Source organism: Vipera berus (assembly GCF_964194415.1).
Source record: "Vipera berus genome assembly, chromosome: Z".
In the NCBI taxonomy this organism is placed as follows: Eukaryota; Metazoa; Chordata; class Lepidosauria; order Squamata; family Viperidae; genus Vipera; species Vipera berus.
The window spans coordinates 120,070,788-120,092,379 of NC_138205.1; the positions used below are offsets into that span (position 1 = coordinate 120,070,788).

The 21,592-nt window shown below is 37.7% G+C and overlaps 1 protein-coding gene across 1 annotated transcript in view; it reads left to right on the forward strand.

The window, feature by feature from the left end:
• Positions 1–21,592, forward strand: part of LOC308679042 (double-stranded RNA-specific editase B2-like) — a gene marked incomplete at both ends in the record, with an annotated part of 428,971 nt that overhangs the window by 321,913 nt on the left and 85,466 nt on the right. The window contains one exon of the mRNA XM_081346277.1: positions 16,402–16,488. Within this exon, the coding sequence (XP_081202403.1) occupies positions 16,402–16,488 (87 nt within the window). The remainder of the gene's footprint in view (positions 1–16,401; positions 16,489–21,592) is intronic.

The following is a 21,592-nucleotide window of genomic DNA, read 5'->3' on the forward strand; positions in this document are numbered from 1 at the left end:
GCCACAGAGAAAGGTCCATGGATTTAAAAGTGAAGTAGTCAATGAAATAATAAATCAGACCAGAGTAGTAGTAGTAGTAGTAGTAGTAGTAGTAGTAGTAGTAGTAGCAGCAGCAGCAGCAGCAGCAGCAGTAGCAGTAGTGATGATGATGATGATGATGATGATGATGATGATGATGATGATGATGGAAGGGACCTTGCCAACCCCCTGCTCAGGCAGGAAACCCTATACTATTTCAGTCAAATGACTGTCCAGTCTCTTTTTAAAAACTTCCAGTGTTGGAGCATTCACAGCTTCTGGAGGCAAGTTGTTCCACTGATTAATTGTTCTAACAAACATCACAATAAAGTTGTTCAGTAAAGGTCCTTCTGTGTTCCTTTTGGGGCCAGCTACATCTCTTGGACAACTACTTGTCTCTCTTCCTTTTTCTTTTCTCAGGAAAATGAAGTTTTAAAATGATGGAAGTCTGGCTTGAAAAACTAACATTCCTCTTCTTTTCTGCTAGCATGAAATCACAGCCAAGGCAACTATCAGAAAACAATTAGAATGTCTTTGTATTATTCACTGTTAGATCCACTTCCCTTTAAAGGCATTCATAACAAAATTGCATGGAGTCTCTGAGGATCATCTTGTGGAGCACAAAGCACGAATACAGGTTTTGGTTATGCTGACCTGTTACCAAAGGCAAAGCAGTATTCTTAGAGCTGTCTCTAAGCAGTGGTCCCTTGTGTCAGACTTTTATCAGCAAAACCAGCCTGCCAGATTTCACAATGGACAATGGTGTGTACAGGAAGGACAAATCCACACAAAGGATTATTGATGGTATCATTCCAATTAAACTCTTAGAGGGAAGCCTCTGTCAGCAGAGTCCCCTAAGTTTGTAAAATGACCTTTCTTTGCACTGAAAAAAAGAGATGTACGAGACAAGTCATATATTTTTTCTCCTTGTCAAGGTAATTAATAGCATACTTTATTCAAAGGAGCTCTTGCATAATAACAGAGTCCCATTGGAATCACTGGGAGCTAGTCATGAGGTCTTGAGCTGGTACAGACATTGAAATGTTAAGGCAAAGTCATTGGTAAGATCAAAACCCTGGCTGCACTTGAAAGAATTAAATCCATATTTCTGCCATGGTCATCCCAGTCCTAATGGGCTCAGCATAGTAGCAGGGCCCTCTGTTGAGCAAGAGGCTAGAGGACAGAGTAAGTAGTCAACATGGAGCTTGATTAATTGATAGATATACTTACTTATCAATACTTTTTTCTTTTAAACAAAACTAGCATGGAAAAGGGGTAAAGGAATGTGAGAGTTTAAGAAATAAATACTTACAAATAGATGGAGAATATTCATACATGAGAATGAAAATTTAAATAAGGAAGGAACTGGGATGAAAGGAGAGAGGATATTGAAAGAAAGTTAATTTTAGACCCTGCAGTTTGCAATGAGTTACTGTAATTGCAGGACCGATATGCCCTTCCTTGAAGGTGATTTGGAGGGAATTTATTAATTTGGAGAAATAAATTCAGTGCACTGTTCCTAAAGTTGATTTAGACTTCTAGAGCTCAGGAACAGTCTGAGGCCAAGATCTCTGAAGGACTTCTCTACTTTTTATGAATCTTTCCACTTAATCTAAGGTAGAAGATTAAGAATTCTCTTAGTTCTGTAAAACCTCTTACTAGCTAATTGTCATTTTATCTAATTTGCTGCATTTTCAAGATATTCTCAGCAGACTCCTGCGTTGATTTTATTTAGGTATTTGATTGTTTAATTGAGTGGCTCTTATTCTAAGCTACTTTAGAATGTTTTAATAAAAATATGGCATATATAAAACTCAGAATATCAAAAAGTAAATGAATGTATACATGTCACAAGTGTGGGTAGTTTCCCGGTCTGGCTGGAATCCCTGCTCTTCTGTAATTTGGCAGAAGACAAATTCCTTGGCATTAATACACTCTCTAGCTTTTTCATGTATAAGAATCTCACATATTTTAATCAATATACTTGGAAGCATAGCCCTGCCTTAGTGAATAGGATCACTAACTGTATAATTACAGTAATGATCAGCACTTTAAGTGGATTAGACCCAGCCAATTATAGGTAGTGACATGGAAGGTTGAATATATCATTGCGAAACAGTAGTGTTGATTATGCTGGATAGTCTTCTGCCTCATCCTGCTTGTTTAAGGGCTGGGGGAACCAGTACACAAGTACAAAGGTAAAGAAATACATAAGATCATACCCAAATTGCTTTTATTTCATATTCATCGCATCATGGATTCCACTGTATTTGCAATTTTGCTAAGCTTATTTTTAATTACCGATGAAATCTCATGTCCCTAGAATTAACACAGTAGGAGTTTTGAGGAACATAATTATTGGCATTTATGAATAATGTATAGAATCAAAATATGATGGCTCTAAAGGCAGATCCTGCCGCTCCTGAGCAAGCTGAAGGAAAATATAAAGATCTAAGCAGCAAAAAAAAAGGTAGAAAGTGAAACATGGACCATTCATTGTGTAGGAAAAGACCAGCCAATTAAAGGCTATAGCAGTGGAGAAAAACTAAGAGCAGGGCAACCTTTGAACATCCAGCATCTGTTTAACCATCATTCTCCTTAATCCCAGGGAGTGTGGCCATTAGTAAAGGATAATCAACAGCAAGGCCCAGTCATTTGAAAATGACAGATTCTTCTGTCCATGTTGAAACACAATGCTGTGGGTTGAAAGATGTCAGAGTGAGAATCCAATATGTTTACTCTAAGATCTTTTTTTACATCCTGGAATTATGACTGTTTTGTACTGGTTAAGAATTTCAAAAGTCCTTTCTGAGCCTTAATTTGAGCGATAATATAACCATTTGAATATCCAGCCTTGCAGTTATTAATCCAAGGAAGTTCTCAGCAGGGCCACAGTCTGAATGTCTGATGGAGCAGCCAAGGAAACAATGCTTGATTGATTCTCTATTGATGAAGAGTTGATTTCTGGTTGCATGTATTATTCTAAGGAAGAAAAGGGATGCTCAGTCAGAAAGTCTCTCCTAGCCAGCTGCTATTGCCGACATCTTCCAAAGGGAGACAAGTAAAACCCAAAAAAGACAATAAGAAGTTAAGTACTGTTTTCAAGCTAGGCTAATCAGGTTTTTCTAAAGATGGAAGGATGTGTGCCAAATGAAAATCAATGCCCTAAATCAACGCACTGCATGCCTGAGCATTGCCAAAGTGTCAGCTGCTAACAAGGGAATAAAGAAAACAGTTTTTGGATACTTAGGAGTGCTTTGTAAGTGCTTGTGTAAAACAGCATATTTAATTTACAGCACTGTTATAAGCTTTATTGGCTTTATAGTTATTTCAGTAAGGAAGCTAAAAATAAGTTGTCTCCTTCCACTGCTTTGAAAAGCTGTTTGAGCCTTACTGTTTGAGATCTGTAGATAATTGTTATTCAACATTGACAACTGCTTTTTCTGATATTTATATTTTATATTTATATTTTGATGTATCTTCATCACTTCTGCTGCTCTACACACCTGTCCTCTTTATCCATCCTTTATCCCAAATTTTTTTCCTTCTTCTGGAATCTTTTTCCTGTTATTCCTCTGACCCATTTCCTCTCACATGATCTGATGCCATTTCTTTTTTTCTTTCTTTTTTATGTTATCACAGTATCAGTTACCTTCTCAGCTTCTGCTTTCCTTAACTGCTCCTTTTTCCCTGTACTTTCTTTTTACTTTCAATCTGTCCTAGGTTCAGCTAAATATTAAAATAGTAAGGAAGCAAGAACAGCCAAAGTGGGTATGATTAACGTCCCGTTTGATCTGTTCCTTGGTGGGAAATAAATGTGATACCATTAATATTGTTCTCAAGGGGGAAAAATTGTAGCAGAAATAGCATAAAAGTTCTTACAATCCATGAATTTGTTAACAGAGTCCCTTTATATACATACATACATTCATGCATACATACATGCATACGTATGACTATTGCAAAAGTAAGTATGCAAACAAAACATTATAATATTTATATTATATTTGTATATAATATATTGTATAATGTTTTTGTTTGCATACTTACTTTTGCAATAATTTTTAAAAATGGCTATTTTTATTTTAATTTAATTTAAAATTAAATTATATTTTAAAAATAATTTTTAAGGCTGCATCTTGTCAACTCGTGGTAGTGTCTCATCTAGTAGTAAATTTTTCCCTCTGTCTTTAAAGTTGTGAATTTTGTCTCACACAATATCACAGTCTTCAGAAACCATCAGTAACTTGAAGGCAAATCTCTATGCCTTTTTTATTTATCCAAATCTCCAATCAGACCCCACTTTCTCTAAGTAATCCAGATTGTTTCAGCAAGAAGCTGTGTGCCCTGTTGTTTATGTTTTTAAAGCTGGAATCGCCAGCACCCTATGAAAAGATGGATTTTGAAACAGTGTAAAGGGATAAAAATTTAGACATCTCATTATTATTTCTGATCTGTCACTAACCCTGTTCTTTGGATCTTCTGCTGGTACATCAATCACAGCAATAATTGAACCCATCACATTGCTTGATAGTCATTCTCTTTTTTCTCTTTCCTCCCAACTCTCCCAGCATTATAGGGTTTTCAAGAAATCTAGGTCTTTGCATACTACAGCAAAAAAAAGATCATTGGAGTTTGATCACTTTTGTCTCATATAAGAATTCTGCTTAGATCTATTATGTGATATATTGATTTGTTTTCTTGACTATCCACAGTATTTCCATGAGTTCTTCTACGTTCAAAAGCGTCAATACTCTTTCTATCTTGCTTCTTCAAACTCCAACTTTATCCATAGAGTATCACATAGGAACACCTGACCTACTCAGCCTTGACTTCTGTTGATGTGGACTCCTTCCCAGTTCAAAGAGTTTTGAGTTACTTTCCTTTTTTTCTGTTTTCATCTTCAGTGTTTTTATAGAGAGACAGTTGTCTCTTCTAGCCACTTCTGAATTTTTTTTAAGAATTTCTTCCTTCTTTTTAACTTTATGAGATCTTTATGATTTTTGACCTTGGCTCCTCCTCTCTTCTTGACAATTTCCACTATTTAATCTGACATCTAGTTTGTTTTCATTTCTGTTTCTTGATCTTCTGCTGTGTCTTTTATCTGCAGAATCTTTACGGATTCTTCAATTTTACCTTACAGTTTTTCTGCTTCCCCGTCAGTGAGGTTCATTGATGAGTGAATAATTACTTTGATATGCAGAAACTGATAAAAAGTTATCCTATTTTAGTGCATTGTCCTAGTCCAAATACTGTATAATTCAACTATGTTTTCCACCTTTTTCCAAAATTCTAATATCCAGCAATAAGCAGCACATTTTGTTTGCATGTTCTATTTATTTAAGATTGAAATCAACTATAATATTCACTGCCTCTCTTCTCTTCTGCATCAATGGATAATAATAATAATAATAATAATAATAATAATAATAATAATAATAATAATAATAATAATAATAATAATAATAATAATAATAATAATAATAATAAGTTGGAAGGGACTTTGGAGGTCACCTAGTCCAACCCCCTGCTCAGGGAGGAAGCCCTATACCATTTCAGACAAATGGCTGTCCAGGCTCTTCTTAAAGACTTCCAGTGTTGGAGCATTCACAGCTTCTGGAGGCAGGTTGTTCCACTGGTTAATTGTTCTCACTATCAGGAAGTTTCTCCTTAGTTCTAGGTTGCTTCTCTCTTTGGTCAATTTCCAGCCATTGTTTCTTGTCCTGCCTTCATGTGCTTTGGAGAATAGCTTGACTCCCTCTTCTTTGTGGCAACTCCTGAGATATTGGAAGACTGCTATCATGTCACCCCTCATCCTTCTCTTCTTTAGACTAGACATACCCAATTCCAGCAACTGTTCCTTATATGTTTTAGTCTCCAGTCAGAGGACAGGTTGGCACATTGTGCTTCGATAATGATACTTGGATAATACTAAACTTGGAAGTTAATGTTGTCTGCTGCATAACAAAGACAAGAGCACATGAACAGATAGTTGTAGGTCTGATCTGGGAGTGGTGGAAATTCCATGTGTGATGTGTCCTCTGCTTACAGTCTCAGTGAACCTCTCTTCACTGCTGGTTTAAGAAAAGAAGCCACAATCTACAACAGGACCATTGCAAAGCAGAAAGTGATGAGTTCACTCTGTCCCTGGCAATCATGTGAATGCAAAGCAAATAGCTAAGCATCCTAAGTTGAAAATGTGACCCACCCCTAGCTTAGAATGACATTTTCACCCAGGCTTTGCTTGTTAATGTAAAGTGACTGACCAAAGCTATTGTCATCCAGCCCTCACTCTTATTAAACAGATGTAATTCCTTTGTCTTCCTTGATTAAATATGAACAATTTTTCTGTGCCTCTAAGAGAATCCTGGAATGGAATGAGCAGTAAAAGATCAACTCATGCTACAAAGCAGAGGCTAGAGAGGATTAAGGTTAAATATGCATTATAAGAGAAGATCAAATCTCACCCAGTTTCTGGTAGATAGGGGATTAAACAGAGAGCCTTTAATCATTAATCATTTACTTTACCTTTCAAATGAAAAGAAAAAGCGAGTCAGCTTTTTTGGTACAGCCTTTCTAGATTTTTAAATTTTAAAACTAGAGACAAACAGAGGAATTGCATAAATATTTAAGTTGTTGTGATGTTTGTGTTTGGATTTCAATTTCACTTGCCTTCCTACATATATTTTATACATATGTCATAGATGATATGATTGTCCATAGAGTCTTGTCCAAGGGTTAAGCAAGGAGTTCTTTATATGCATAATCACACCATAAATGAATGTTCTGATTCCATAAAGTCAAATATTGAACATTCTGAAAGTAAAGAAGCAAAATGCCCTTAAATCAAATTTAACTTCTGATAAATACAGTACATAGATGTATCCATATAGGGAGTTTGGTAACAATATGGAAATGAGTTGACAGTGGTTTATTCTGGGATTGTTTTGCAACACACATTTTGGTCTACAACCCTGGAATTTCCTAATGGTTTTCCATTCAAGTACTAACCAAGTTTAATACTGTTTAGCTTCCCAGTCTGGACAAGGTTGACCAATTGTTGCCATCTGCTGAAGCTGCATCTACTATAAGACAAAAGTGCATCTAATTAGTGTGTATACAACAATGCTGACTTGCATCATTGTATAAATCTGCATTTCAGCAAGACTTCAATTTGTAAGCAAAGCTCCATATCAAGTTTATATTGTCAACCTGGTAGTTATGTAGCATAGCTGTCATTTAAAGCATAAGGTAGCAGGAAATCATTGATGTGGATGCTATTAATTAGAAGACAAATAACCTTTTCTAATAAGGTTCTGATTATATGTAATTGTATCCCTGAAGAGCAAAACAATAACAGGTTTCTGAAGTACATGCCATAATCTTCAATTTTAAGCTTAAAATAGAATGATAATGTTGAAACATGCACTGACAGGGGATGCTTGCCCAATAACTAATCCTGAGATGGCAATATATTATCTCTAGTATCCAAGGCAATATGATTATGAATGCCACTATTTGAGGAAAGTATGGATTCTGTGACATAATTTCTTGCTTTAGAGCAGGGGTGTCAAACTGCCAGCTCGTGGGCTGGATGTGTCATGCAGAAGCTGCTCCCACCCCATTACTGGCAATGACAAAATCATTCCGATACATTGCGAGTTTGACATGTCTGCTTTAAAGCATCCCGGAAGCATATGATTGACAGGAAATACAACTGATAAAAAAGAACCCAGGCCAAAATTCTGGGAGATTATAGATGATAGATAGATAGATAGATAGATAGATAGATAGATAGATAGATAGATAGATAGATAGATAGATAGAGGGCTTTTATTCTCATAGAACGCTCAGAACGAAGTTCCCGCACCTTTTTTTGATGGATTTTTTTCAACTTTTGCACAAGCTGTGCTACTCCCTCTATTGGCTTTCAAAAGCCAATAGGAATTGCTGATGAGTGCGCCAAAAGACCGAGCCGGCAAACATTGCACATGCAAGTTGTCTGCAATGAAGGCGAGTTGGCCGCAACTTTGCACCCCTCCTGGCTGCCCAACTACACCATCTCCTAGCTGTAAATAAGAGATGACCAGGAGTGGGAGGTGGGGAGCAGCACTTAATTTTGCCCTGCCAAAAAAGTGGAGTCCATGTGCACTCCTGCCTTGTGCTCACCTGTGTCAGCCAGGCTCTCCATGCTGCAGAGCCTGGCAACAAACCACGGAAAACATGTGCGCACCTGCCTCCTGCTCACCTCGTGTCAGCCAGGCTGATCACAAGTCAGAAGGAGAAAATGCAGTGGCAAAGAAACCCCCTCCTCAAATAACTCGTATTTGTCAAGTCCACCCTGCCTTCTGCAAGACCCTTGGCCCAATGGGGAGGTGAGGCCTGGCGGACACGATTTCCCTCTTCACCTCTTTTTAACAGTAGTCCTGAATATACCTGAAGGAGATGGGACCGGCAACACCACAGTGCTGTGGGAGCCGCGGGGGCTGCTCTACATGGCAGGGCTGTGCGGGGTGGGCAGTGGGGTGGAGGAGGTGCTGGCAGGGTGGCTGCAGACTCTGGGCACAGAGGTGGCACACGTGGGGTGCTGCAGGTTGCTGACCTTCCACGGGCTGGGCCAGCTGGTGGCCTACCCAGTGCTGGACCTGTGCTGCCACCTCCTTGCCCTGCGCGCCTACATGGCCGCCCTGGAGCGCCTGGCCCATGACATCTGCCACCGCCTTGGCCTGCCCACCACCCTCACCCTCCCACTACCCTGCACTGGTATCTGGCTCAGTGACTGCAAGCTCTGCAACATCGGTGTGCATTGCGGGAGACACATCACCTCACACGGATTGCCCCTGAACTGCTGCACTGACTTAACCTGGTTTGACCACATCGTCCCGTGTGGCCTCGAGGGGCTGGGGGTCACCTCCCTTAGCCAGAAACTGTGTCTCATGGCTACTATTTTAGTGGTTATCTGGATTCTTGCAGATTTTGTACATCTATCTGAAGTGGTAATCTTAAGGATTTTTTTCATAAATTACTTAAGGATATGCAACTATGTTTTCTCATATTTATCTAATGCTATTTTTGCATCTACTTTTTTCAATCCATTTTCTTTCTGTCATTAATTCCCCAAGAATAAGAAATGTAAATTGTAAGCTCCTCATTGCACAGTTCTATATCATTGTTAAAATACACTGGGCAATTATGGACATATTCATTCATATTCATAAATAGATTGAATTGTAACACTTTCCCCCTCACCTAAGCCTGTTCTCTTGTGTGAGTAATTTGAACATAGCCAGGCTGTTTTTTTATCAGCAGTTGTAAAGAAATAGAAACAAAATGTTTAACTTGTGTATTAATAACAGTTTCTTTGCAATTCATTATCTTGTCAGTAACATGACTTCATCAATTAAACACATATATGTTGAAGGCAGCATATGCACTTGTATTAGACATCTATTATCTCCCACTGCTAGTCCTTCCAAATGGAACTCAATATATGTCATACTATATATGCAAAAGTTGTCTCCTCTATTAAAGTGCAAGACAGCATTTTCCAAGTAGACAAAAAAAATTCCATCTTTACTATACCCACCTGCAGTATATAAACATGGGGGAGCTATCCCACAATCTTTCACCCCTATGGCAGTCTACTATGCTGTCTTCATGATAAATTTGATAAAACAGAATTTAGCGTTCTAAGTTCATCATGAACTAAGTCTGATGAAAATAACTATTTTGGCAGGGATGAATTAACAGCATGCATTTTGGGTTATAGGAGCATCTCATTCACTTGAACCAATGTGATCACATCTTTAAAATGGTATATACAAGTCATCAATAATGTGGTTGCTAATATAGGTAGGTCTGGCTTATGAGCTGTTTGTATTTAAGGAGATGCTCACCACAAATTCTAATTTATTTGGTGAATGCCTGAAAGATGCATTACTTCATCTAAGCCAAAAACAGATGAAAAAACTAAAGGCGATTATGAATTAAACTTGGCTCAAATCTCAAAGACTTGCCGGACAAGAATTGGACAAAACTTTGGAATTTACTATGAACATTTGCCTTAAATACAAACAATTAAATTTATGTTAAGAATTGAATGATTTTTTAATTATATAAATAAATATATAAATAAAATTATATAAATAAAAGCTTAACAAGATGAGAGTTCTGGCACCTTTTTTTAGAAAAAAAACAATAGATAGATGATAGATAGATGATAGATAGATAGATAGATAGATAGATAGATAGATAGATAGATAGATAGATAGATAGATAGATAGAGACAGACAGACAGACAGAAAGACAGACAGACAGACAGACAGAGTTAGATAGATGACAGATAGATAGATAGATAGATAGATAGATAGATAGATAGATAGATAGATAGATAGATAGATAGATAGATAGATGATAGACAGACAGACAGACAGACACTTTGCTTTCTGTGTTTTAAAATCAACAGGCCTTCTGTGCTCATTCGTGTCTGTGCTAAAGAAATTTATTTGAATGAGGTCTGTGAACATTTGCTGAATACTCTTTTCAAGAATAAAGTGTTAAAGCCTGGAGAATCAAGAGTTACGATACACCAGGAAGAAACTTACACAAGGTTGATAACAGAATACTGGGCTATATATATATGGGTTTTCCTAGAATAAATTTATAAAGTCCAAAACCTCTACAAAGCAAAGTGATACATCTATATTTTGTCAAGATGGCTACACTTCTCTCCCTATAACTGCTTGTGAGAGATCTGGAGAAGCTGCTTCAAAGAGACTCCACCTTAATTAACTCATATCTGTGGCTGGAAAATTACTCCTACGGTTTTCAAGATTCTGTATTTACTCAGACTGGAATTACAGATGCCTTTGTCATTCTTGTTTCCTTGATCTTGCTCACTGTAGGGGGTTTGATATTACCCTACCTCCATCCAGGGCTTCAGATCTCTCTATAATGAATGTGCCAAAGGAAAAAGAAACTTTAGACTTCAGCTGATCTTCAACTTTCTCCTTTATAAATTCTAATTTATAGTTTTAAATGGTAGAGTCCTCACTTTTTTATATGCACATCAATGCAAAGTCAGTTTTAAAAACAAATCTTCTACAGGACTGAATGAATTTGCAACTGAATTAAAGTTTGATGAAGAAAATCAGTGGAAGCTTTCCAGCAACAAATGAGCAAAGCAAGGTTAGATGTACAACTTGATCTTTTAAGATAGCAAATTGTTGGTTATCTAATTCAGCAGTGTTGTATTTTTAATGTCAAAGAAAGAAGGTGTCAGATTTTTTTGAATGAAATATTAAAATAACATGAAAAAGACTGGGATATTCATCTTGATGAAGAGAAGTGCAAATTATTGCTAAGCCTCTAGCAGCAGAGTATCTCAGGTCGATTCTCATTCATGGGGAAAAAAGTAATATCTGTATTTCCACTCAAGTCCTATTAGAATATTATAAGACTGTTGGAAAACTTGGAAGGGATAATTTTATAGATAACTGAGTGTTACATGAAGGTGGCTGCTGACCTTAATGGGGAAATGATTTTGAGATTTGTAGATTTGGTACATTATTGCTTTATATCATGTACATTCCTGCAGCTCTTAGCAACCCACTACTTATTTGAAAAGTGCATTTTAGCAACAGTTTCTACAAATGAATGCAAATAGGCATTTCAATAAACATATTCCACTAGTCCTTCAGCATTTCCTAATCACCCACTCCAAGCCAGCTTGAAAATGAGCCACCATTTATAGCATGTACAATATGTTACATTACTTCTAATAAACAGCCAAATGAAATAAGTTAAAGAAAAAGAATTCTAATGCATGAGATGGGTTTTCAATAAGAGAGAGGCAAAGTATGTGTGTGGGTCTTTATTAGATTCCAATGGAAATCAGTCTGAAATCTGGCTCAGGCTACTAAAATTAGATTTAGAAACTATTTAATTTAGTTTCAAGAGTGTTTTCCCTTTCTGTCGCCCAGCCACAGGACATACAGAGATAAAATATAGAGTGATTATTTCTTTATGGACACCTTCACCCTTTGTGGGGATTACACCTAATTATGCATCTCTCAGCAATCCAACTCTAGTGGTTATAGCAATCAACCAACAATGTGTTGTTGTTTTTCTCAAGTACTAAAAAAGGCTTTGATCCTACTTTTATTTTTATACTTACAGGCTTTGTTTGATGCTTAAAAAAAAGAAACATGAGTGTTCAAAGTATATGTCGTGGTTATTTCTAGAGGAAGCTGAATAAGTGCTTTTGTTGTTTAGTGAAATTGGTTGGTATCAGTAAAAATACTAATAAAGAAGTTAGTAAATTACTAAATTGGTCAATTAATTAGTAAACAACAGCTACTCGTTACCACATTGAATTAAACATTGGCAGGGGGCAAGTGAAGGCAAGTGATACAATTGAGCCTGGAATTATGATTGTAATAATAACAACAACAACAATAATAATAATGGCAACCTGGCCATTGAAGCTGCACGATTATGGATGAAACGTGTAACAGTGATACCCATTGTCATCGGGGCACTGGGAACTATGTACAAAAACTTTGCAAAATACATCAAGAAATTGCAGCTTCCTGCAATAACTTCAGCAAAGCTACAAAAAACTGTGCTACTCGGAACATCTTACATTTTAAGGAGATACCTGGTTGATACCTAGGATGCTGGCAGCAATCTGTGTCAACCATTAGTGCCAGTCAGTTTGAGTGTTCGGTTGACTGAGTTTCATATTTTATGAATAAAAGTTTTATATTATATAATAATAATAATAATAATAATAATAATAATAATAATAATAATAATAATAATAATAATAATAATGATGATGATGATGATGATGATGATGATGATGATGATGATGATGGAAGGGACCTTGGAGATCAGGTAGGAAACCCTATACCATTTCAGACAAATAGCTGTCCAGTCTCTTCTTAAAAATCTCCAGTGTTGGAGCATTCACAGCTTCTGGAGGCAGGTTGTTCCAATGGTTAATTGTTCTAACTGTCAGGAAATTTCTCCCTCATTCTAGGTTGCTTCTCTCTTTGGTCAATTTCCAGCCATTTCTTCTTGTCCTGCCTTCAGGTGCTTAGGAGAGTAGCTTGACTCCCTCTTCTTTGTGGCAGCCCCTGAGATACTGGAAGACTGCTATCATGTCACCCCTTGTCCTTCTCTTCATTAGACTAGACATATCGAATTCCAGCAACTGGTCCTTATATGTTTTAGCCTACAGATCCCTAATGAGACTGTCATTTTGCAGGTGACCATGTGATCACGCCTGATTTTATGACCTTTGTTGCAGCAGTCCTTAAGTGAAAGCCACAGTCATTAAATGAACCCATTGTATCCAATGGGTGTTTTGCCAATTTCTGACAAAAAATACCCACTGAAAATCAGTTACATTGCTATGGGATTCTGCAAACAGTCATAAATACAGGCTGGTTGCCAAGCATCCAAAATGCAATTGCATGACCCTGATGAGGGAAGACAGCCATCACAACTTTGAAATTGAGTTGTAAGTTGCTCTGGAGAGGGTAACTTTGACCAGTTGTTAAATGACCCAGTCATAAGTTGAGGCTTGTAATTCACACCTGCATGATGGCATCAGGATGCATGTGATGATATTGTAGCTCTTACTGAACACCTGTGACTAAATGTAACCTAATTTCTGCCAAGTTTTAAGATGGGCTTCCCATTTAGAAGCTGAGAAGTCATTTTTACAGTGGAGCCAAAGTTGAATCTTCTCTTGGGGGAATCTGTTAGCCTTTTCATATTCATGCATTTTGTGGAGTATATATGACACTATTTTCTCAGAAAGTTTGGGTTACTTCTGATTGCCATGTTTGAGTATTCACTGACGCTACTTACGTGTTTATGAGATTCATGTATTATTTTATTTATTTTATCAAATTTTGGGTCAGGAGCAGAAGGCTGACTTGTAAGGAAAGCAGGGTATTAACATTTTCGAATTTTGTACGTTATTTACAGAAATAGGCTCGATCAATGTAGTGAAAGCTACAGATGCAGGAAACTGCTTGGTCAGGCTCTTGATCCACTTTGATATTGTTTCAATATCTTGGAACAATCCAGTTCCAAGAATTCAGAGAACTGAAGTACACCCAATCAGAGAGAAAGAGAAGATTGACCTATACTATAGCTCAACTAAGCTGATTTAATTTTGTAACTATATATTCAATATGGATTTTTAAAAAGTAACATTTTTGCAAGTACCAATTGTTCTCCACACATTATAGAGAGCTGATGAAACTTGAGAATTACTAAAACAGAGTAATGTAACAATTTCCCTATCTCCCTTCCAAATATAAGCATTTGATTGTTTGGAATTGCACATCACTTGTAATTTATAAGATACCGTTTCTTCCAATATTGCTTTTTTAAAAATTCCATTTAAGAAATCGCCAACATGCAAAATGGCTTAAAGCCATCCATTAGGGTATGATGGTAATGGAAGTAATTCCCTAAAATTAAGGCTTATGTGGCAAACTACCAGTTGCCTTCTGTCTAATCCTTGCTGAAAAATCAGAAAATATATAAAAATACAAGTATTAATTACGCTCATTAGCTTCTACACAAAAAGAGGAATGTTTATTTCCAAGAATTTATGAAGGCTTTAGTAAGGAAGTAAGATGTTGCCCATTCTTGATTTCTTTAAATCAAGTGAACATAAAGAAAGGCATCAGAACACTAAACTAGCTCCCCAGCTACTCTTTAAAAACAGCAATTATTAACCGAGATATACTGGTATAGTCCTCTAAAACTCTCTGTGTTGTTTTTTTATGCACAGGTGACTTACAATCATTCATTTAGTCATCATTCAAAGTTACAATGGCACTTTAAAAAAGTGACTTATCACCATTTTTCACATTTACAACCTTTGCAGTGTCCCTGTGGTCACTTGATCAAAACATGGATGCTTGGCGACTAGCATTAATTAATGACAGATGCAGTGTCTCTGGGTCATGTGTTCATCTTTTGCAATCTTCTGATAAGCAAAGTCAATGGGGAAGCCATATTTACTTAACTATCATGTTACTAACAACTGCAGTGATTCACTTAACAAGGGCAGCAAGAAAGGTTGTAAATTAGAACAATCTCACTTAACAATGTGAGTTTGCTTAGCAGTGGAAATTTTGGGTTCAGTTGTGGTATTAAGTCAAGCACTGTCTATATTTAACAAAAGACTGTGGACAATGAACAACTTTAAAATAAATGTTTAAAAATTCTCATAACAAATATAAGGTGAGGGAGATATCAGAACTGACAGTTGCTAGCATAGACAGGAGACAGGGACCCCATCCTCTCAGGGGGCCAAGCACACAATAGGGCCTGATGAAAGCATAAGGGTCATGGCCATTTTGTGTGTGTGTGTGTGAATATGGAAGCCAAGTTCCTAGTTTTTAATCATGGCTGGCTTCACACAATATGGAGTCCTTAGTGCTCTCTAAGCTTGGTTGTTTGCTTTGAGATGATTCATTACTCAACTAGAAAATATCAATGCTACTGTATTAAGTATGGGTATTGTTCCCCACACTCACACACCCCAAACCCTACACTCACTAGGATTAATAATGTTACCTAATGCCTGGATGGGAGACTATGGAGATAGTCTTTGCTTATTACTTTTATGTGATTAGTTAATTTTTCACTTCATAACCAATAGGGGATCATTCTCTGATTTGGTCTTTTTAGATTGAGTCTGTATAAATTAGGACCACAACTGTATTCAGGTCAAATATTAGTTTCATTCAGTGGTGGGATTCAAATGTGTGAACAACCAGTTCTCTGTGTGGATGCTGCTTCTGGAAGTCCATTCTGGGCTTCAGCAACAAAAAATTAGCTACCGGTTCTGCTGAACTGGTGAGAACTAGTTGAATCCCACCACTGGTTTCATTCCAGATGTGGCAATGAAGGCACTGAAAGAATTTAACTTAAGCATGTAATTGGAAGATTGCAACATGGGTACAGAATTTCTGAAGGTGGGCACTCAAATGTTTATTCTACTGCACTTAACATTTAATTCTAGTTAATCTAGAACTGATTAGCAATTACAATTCCATCTACATACTCCATTTTCAGAATTTTCTTTACCCTAGAGTAGCAAATTGTCAAGCCCAATTTCCCTTCTCAGATGTTTAAATAGCAATGAATGGAACAAAATAAATGCAGGTTGACTACCTTTCTATTAAAATTAAGAAATGCTAATAATAAAGGTAAGTTGTTTCAATGACTTAATTGGATATGAATACAGAATTGATATAAAAGATAAACTTTACTGCCTTAGCCAAGAAATGATTTGGGGGGGAAAACCCTCAAGATTTCATAAATATGTTTTGTTCTGTTTTCTCCTTACAGAAAAAGGAAGCATTTTGTCAACTTTCATTTCACCCCTGAAGTATTTGAATCCTTCAGCAGCAAACATGGAAAATGAGGAGAATTTAAGTAAGCACTTTAATCTTCTTCATGTGGATCAGACAAGAAGTCCTCTATTTTCCATTTATTAAATTTATATGCCACCCATCTAGCTCTGAAAAGCAATTCTGGACAGCTATCATGTATCTTACATTTTCCTGAAATTAGAAATAGTAGAGTCCATCTTTGAAACTAAAGGAAGTGCAAGTAAATCTGTTTTTTTGCTGAATCTTTTAATATTAAGCCACCCTGTTTATGGTGATCTACATTGGCTTGTTAAACATTATTTTTGCCTATGTGAGATTGAGGGGAAAAATGTATGTAATGTATGTATGTAGAATGTAAATGTGTGTATGAAAGGCCTGTGGAGATATGAAGATATGCAGCATCTTTTGGTATAGATATTAGTGTTCATAATTGGGGAAAAACATTGCATTTCCTTAAACTACCCATCTTTAAGAGTCCTGCAGGTAAGAACATAGATTTGCATTTATTTAGCCTACTGCCAGAAAAAGTCATAGCCTTGTCAAGATAACAGCCTCATCAAAATCAGGCAGAGGAAAAGCTTTTGGTGGTTCTGTTGATATAGCAGCCAGAATGAAGCCCATATCCACATTTCAAGATTGGTTTGGAAGTGAAATTCATAATTTCCAAGTATGAGAGTAAATGGTGGAAGTGGAACCTATTCTCAGTCTGTTTCTTGTATCAGGGGTCCCCAAACCCCAGTCCATGGACCAGTACCAGTCTCCAGCCGTTGGGATCCGGGCCATGCAAGCAGCAGGCGAGTGTGTAAAGCTCCATTTGTGCAAGCAGCAGGCATACACATGCATCCATCTCCTCCATCCCTGCTCTGACAATCTGTGGAACTGGAAAGATTGGGGACTGCTGCCTGATATGATGCAGATGGGGAACAAGTAGCAGGTTGAATCCATGAGAAGGTTCAAGAGAATGAGAACTATCAGAATGTCAGGGTGACAATTCACCATTCACAGTCCACAGGGGGCAATTGGTCAGGCTGCATCATGAGAATCATGAATGGAAATGATGAAAATTACTAAATTATATGTTGATGGCCCAGGCTTTGTTTTGATAGACCATGATGAGTGAAGAGCAGCAATGACAATCCTACTCACTGTTTTCCCATAGTAAGGGAAAAATTAAAATGGACTCCTTCTTTACAGGGAAATGTTATCCCTTTAACAAGATTCACTAGGAAAATAGATATAAATATAGAAGATTCTGAAATTGATATTGATATGTGTATGGAAGTGAATTAGGCCACACCTAGTAAAAAAATGTACTTGGGTCATATGCAATCCCTAAAATTTTACACATAGCTTCCAGATTCTTGCAAAACTGCTTATTTTCATTGTGATGGAATAAAAATAAATAAATAATGTGCATAACTGGGGAGTTTGTATATCTATACAGAAATGAAAGAGAATTCAGTGTTTGACCTGAATTCTCCCCAATCTTTTAGGCATCAGGGACCAGTTCCTTGGAGAAAAGTTTTTCTGCAGACCAGAGGGGGAGTCATTTTGTGTGCTGCCAGCATCCCACAGATGGGGCTTCACTTGTTTATGCAGTCTGTTTGCTGGCATGCTGAGGCCTAGTGCCAGTCCATGGACTGGGGGTTGGGGACTCCTACTGTATCTTGCGTTTTAGAATGTTGTCAACTCTTAAAGCTAAATATGGCTATGTGCCCAGAAAGAAATAATGCCTCCTGGCCTATTCACAGCCTTCAGGATAGACCAGGTCAAGCATCACCTTTACAAGGAACTTTGCTTTATTTTGAAGGGAATAATAGCAGAATATTGAAAGCCTAGCATAATTTCTCTTACACATAAGAAAATCAAGGTTGAACAATCTTGAGTTTCTTTTTTACTCTCTTCTCTTTTTCAGCACAAAGATTTTGTCTGATATCTGTATGACAATCTATAAGACCTCCCCTATGGTATTTTTATACATCTCTATACCCATCATGTCCAAGACCTACCACCTCCAGAGTTCTAATCACACAGTAGTCAGCAAAGTGCTTCTAGATAGCCTACAAGTATTCATAACACTGGGCTTATATTCACTTGATACAAATAATGTAATTTACCTCAATTATGGAGGCATCCAACACAAATTATTTAATCTGCATGCATTTGTGATCCAAGTGATGAAATATTTAATCACACCCCCAACTCATATAATACTCTGCCCCCTTTTTCCAAATACCCACACTTTAAAATAGCAATAGCTATAGCATTTAGACTTATATATATCACTCCATTGTGCTTTACAGCCCTCTCTAAGCTGTTTACAGAATCAGCATATTGCCCCCAACAATTTGGGCCCTCATTTTACCAACTTCAGAAGGATGGAAAGCTGAGTCAAACCTTGAACCGGTCAGGATTAAACTCCTGGTAAAGGGCCAAATTTGCCTGTAAGACTGCATTCTAACAACTGCATCACCACGGCTCCTTGTTGTACACTTTTCTCACTGTTGGCCTCTAGAGACAGCATTCTTAGACACATAGATTTGGGTATAAGAGAAATAAGACATTTTCACTGTTATAGCAGTCATTAATAATCTACTCAAGGTAAAAATATCTATTCTTCTTTAAAGCTATCCAAGTGTGTCATGTAAGAGTAAAATCCATATTTGGTTGGTGTGAAGAACCTGTTATGTCTGTCTTAAATCTTAACCATTTATGTTGACTAAGATTCCATTGGTTCTCAAATCTCTTCTTTAAAATTTCTAGTGTTGAGCATTCACAACTTCTGGAGTCAGGTTGTTCCACTGATTAATTGTTCTAACTGTCAGGAAATTTCTCCTTAGTTCTAGGTTGCTTCTCTCCTTGACTAGTTTCCATCCATTGCTTCTTGTTCTGCTCTCAGGTGCTCTTTACTTTATACACAGTTCAAACATTAATATGTTAATTTTCTGAGGTAAAATATTCCAGTTGTAGCTTACTACAATAAAGGAATTGATTTCCTTAACTGCATCACTGTATTTATCCTTTTCTACACCTCTTCCAGTGTTAACAGTGTTCCTTTTGATGTGCAGCCACCAAAATCATAGATAGTATTCCAAGTGTGGACACACCATTGATTTTTATGAAGGTGTTATGATACAATATAGGCTGTTTTCTTTTTTATTCCTTTCCTAATGACCCATGACAAGGAACAAATCAGCCTTTTAACAGCAGACACTCACTGGACCCATGTTTTTTCATGCTGTCTGACACAATTCCAAGATCTTTTACTTTGTCAGATGGCAACATCACTAACTTTTTTATTAATGCACTCTATGAACACTATTTAAAGTCTACTTTCTGATCAATTGGCTTCCTTAAAATTGATTTCTCATTTTGTCATAAGCATCACAACATTCTTATATCTTATATCTATGCTATTGCTGCATGGCTGAATGGCTGTACGTACCGGCAAGCCAGGATACTCAGAACATCCCATCCCTTAACATCGGGGACAAGTTACTACCACCTGTTGATAGGGCCCGCAACCTGGGTGTCCTCCTAGACTCGCAGCTCTCCCTGGAAGATCACATAGGAGCTGTGACCAAGGGGGCCTTCTCCCGGGTTCGACTAGTTCGCCAACTACGGCCTTATCTGGACCTGGATGCCTTACGTACAGTCACCCATGCCCTTGTGACCTCTCGCCTAGACTACTGTAACGCTCTCTACATGGGGCTGCCCTTGAGATCCACTCGGAAGCTTCAACTGGTGCAAAGTGCAGCGGCACGGACACTCTTGGGAGCCTCCCGATACTCCCATATCACACCTCTCCTCCGTGCGCTGCACTGGCTTCCAGTTGCCTTCCGTGTGAAGTTCAAGGTGCTAACAATGACATACAAAGCCCTACATGGCATGGGTCCGGACTACCTACGGGAGCACCTTCTGCCAATGTCAGCACCCCACCGCCCTGTGCGCTCCCACAGAGAGGGCCTCCTCAGGGTACCACCGCTCAAGGAATGTCGACTGGTGGTGCCCAGGGGGAGGGCATTCTCAGTGGGTGCGCCAGCCCTCTGGAACTGCTTACCAACTGAAATCCGGATGGCCCCCAACCTCCGCACCTTCCGGCGCGACTTAAAGACTTACCTATTCCAGCAGTCCGGCCTGGCCTGATAGCTCTGACAGCTCTAATTGGGGTCCCAGTTTGTTTTGCTTTGATTATTGTTTTTCAATACTGTTTCACTTTGTTGCCTGTCCTACTCTGTACACCGCCCCGAGTCCCTCGGGAGAAGGGCGGTTTATAAAAACAAATAAATAAATAAATAAATAAATAAATTGTATCAATGTGAATTGCAGAGATTATCAGGTATCCATGGTAGGGTGGGCAACAACCTCAAAATGGCAGTGTCATACAAGAGACATTTTCCCCTTTTTACATGTATGTAATACACTTGGTACTATTAACACCTCTTCCCAATGAATGTCCTTGAAGACTATTTTAAAAGTTCTTCCAGTAAGTCACAGATGCAACTGCCTTACACAATTGCATGAAAAAGAATGAGAATATGCATAATCCATTCTCTCCATTTCAGAAGATGGGAGGTATTTGTCCTTTAGTCTATCGCTCAAGTTTGTTCGCTTCTAAAACTTTTCAAAAAAAGAATTAGAAATTACTCCTTGGTGTTCATGCAACCCCTAAGAAACTTTATAATGGACTTGGAATATCTTTATGTTGTTTTTCAGCTTTTTTGTTAACATTTAAATTAACAAATTCCTCTTCCAAGTATCTTCATTTCGTTTTTGGAATTAGGAAGAAATGCTGAAAAGTGTATGTGTCAAGTTTCCAATGGATGAGCTCTTCAAATGACTCTGAGGCATTGTTTACCTTAAAAGTCTTTTATTAGAGCCCTATAATATCGGCAAAGCTTGGTAGGAGAAGCTGGAATCTGAATTCCCCTCCCCTTAGCACAATATATTAAACACAATTCTCCTCCTTTTCATTGCTGTCATTAATCACATTCTCCAATTAGTTTGAAGGGTCAGTTTTCCCTTCTGTTAGACAACCCGCCAAATTCTTATCTTCTCTTATTTCAAAACAGCCTTGAAAGACATTCTTCCTCCTCCCCACCCCCCAGCAACAACTGATTCTAGTTCTAAAAGTAACACACAAGTTT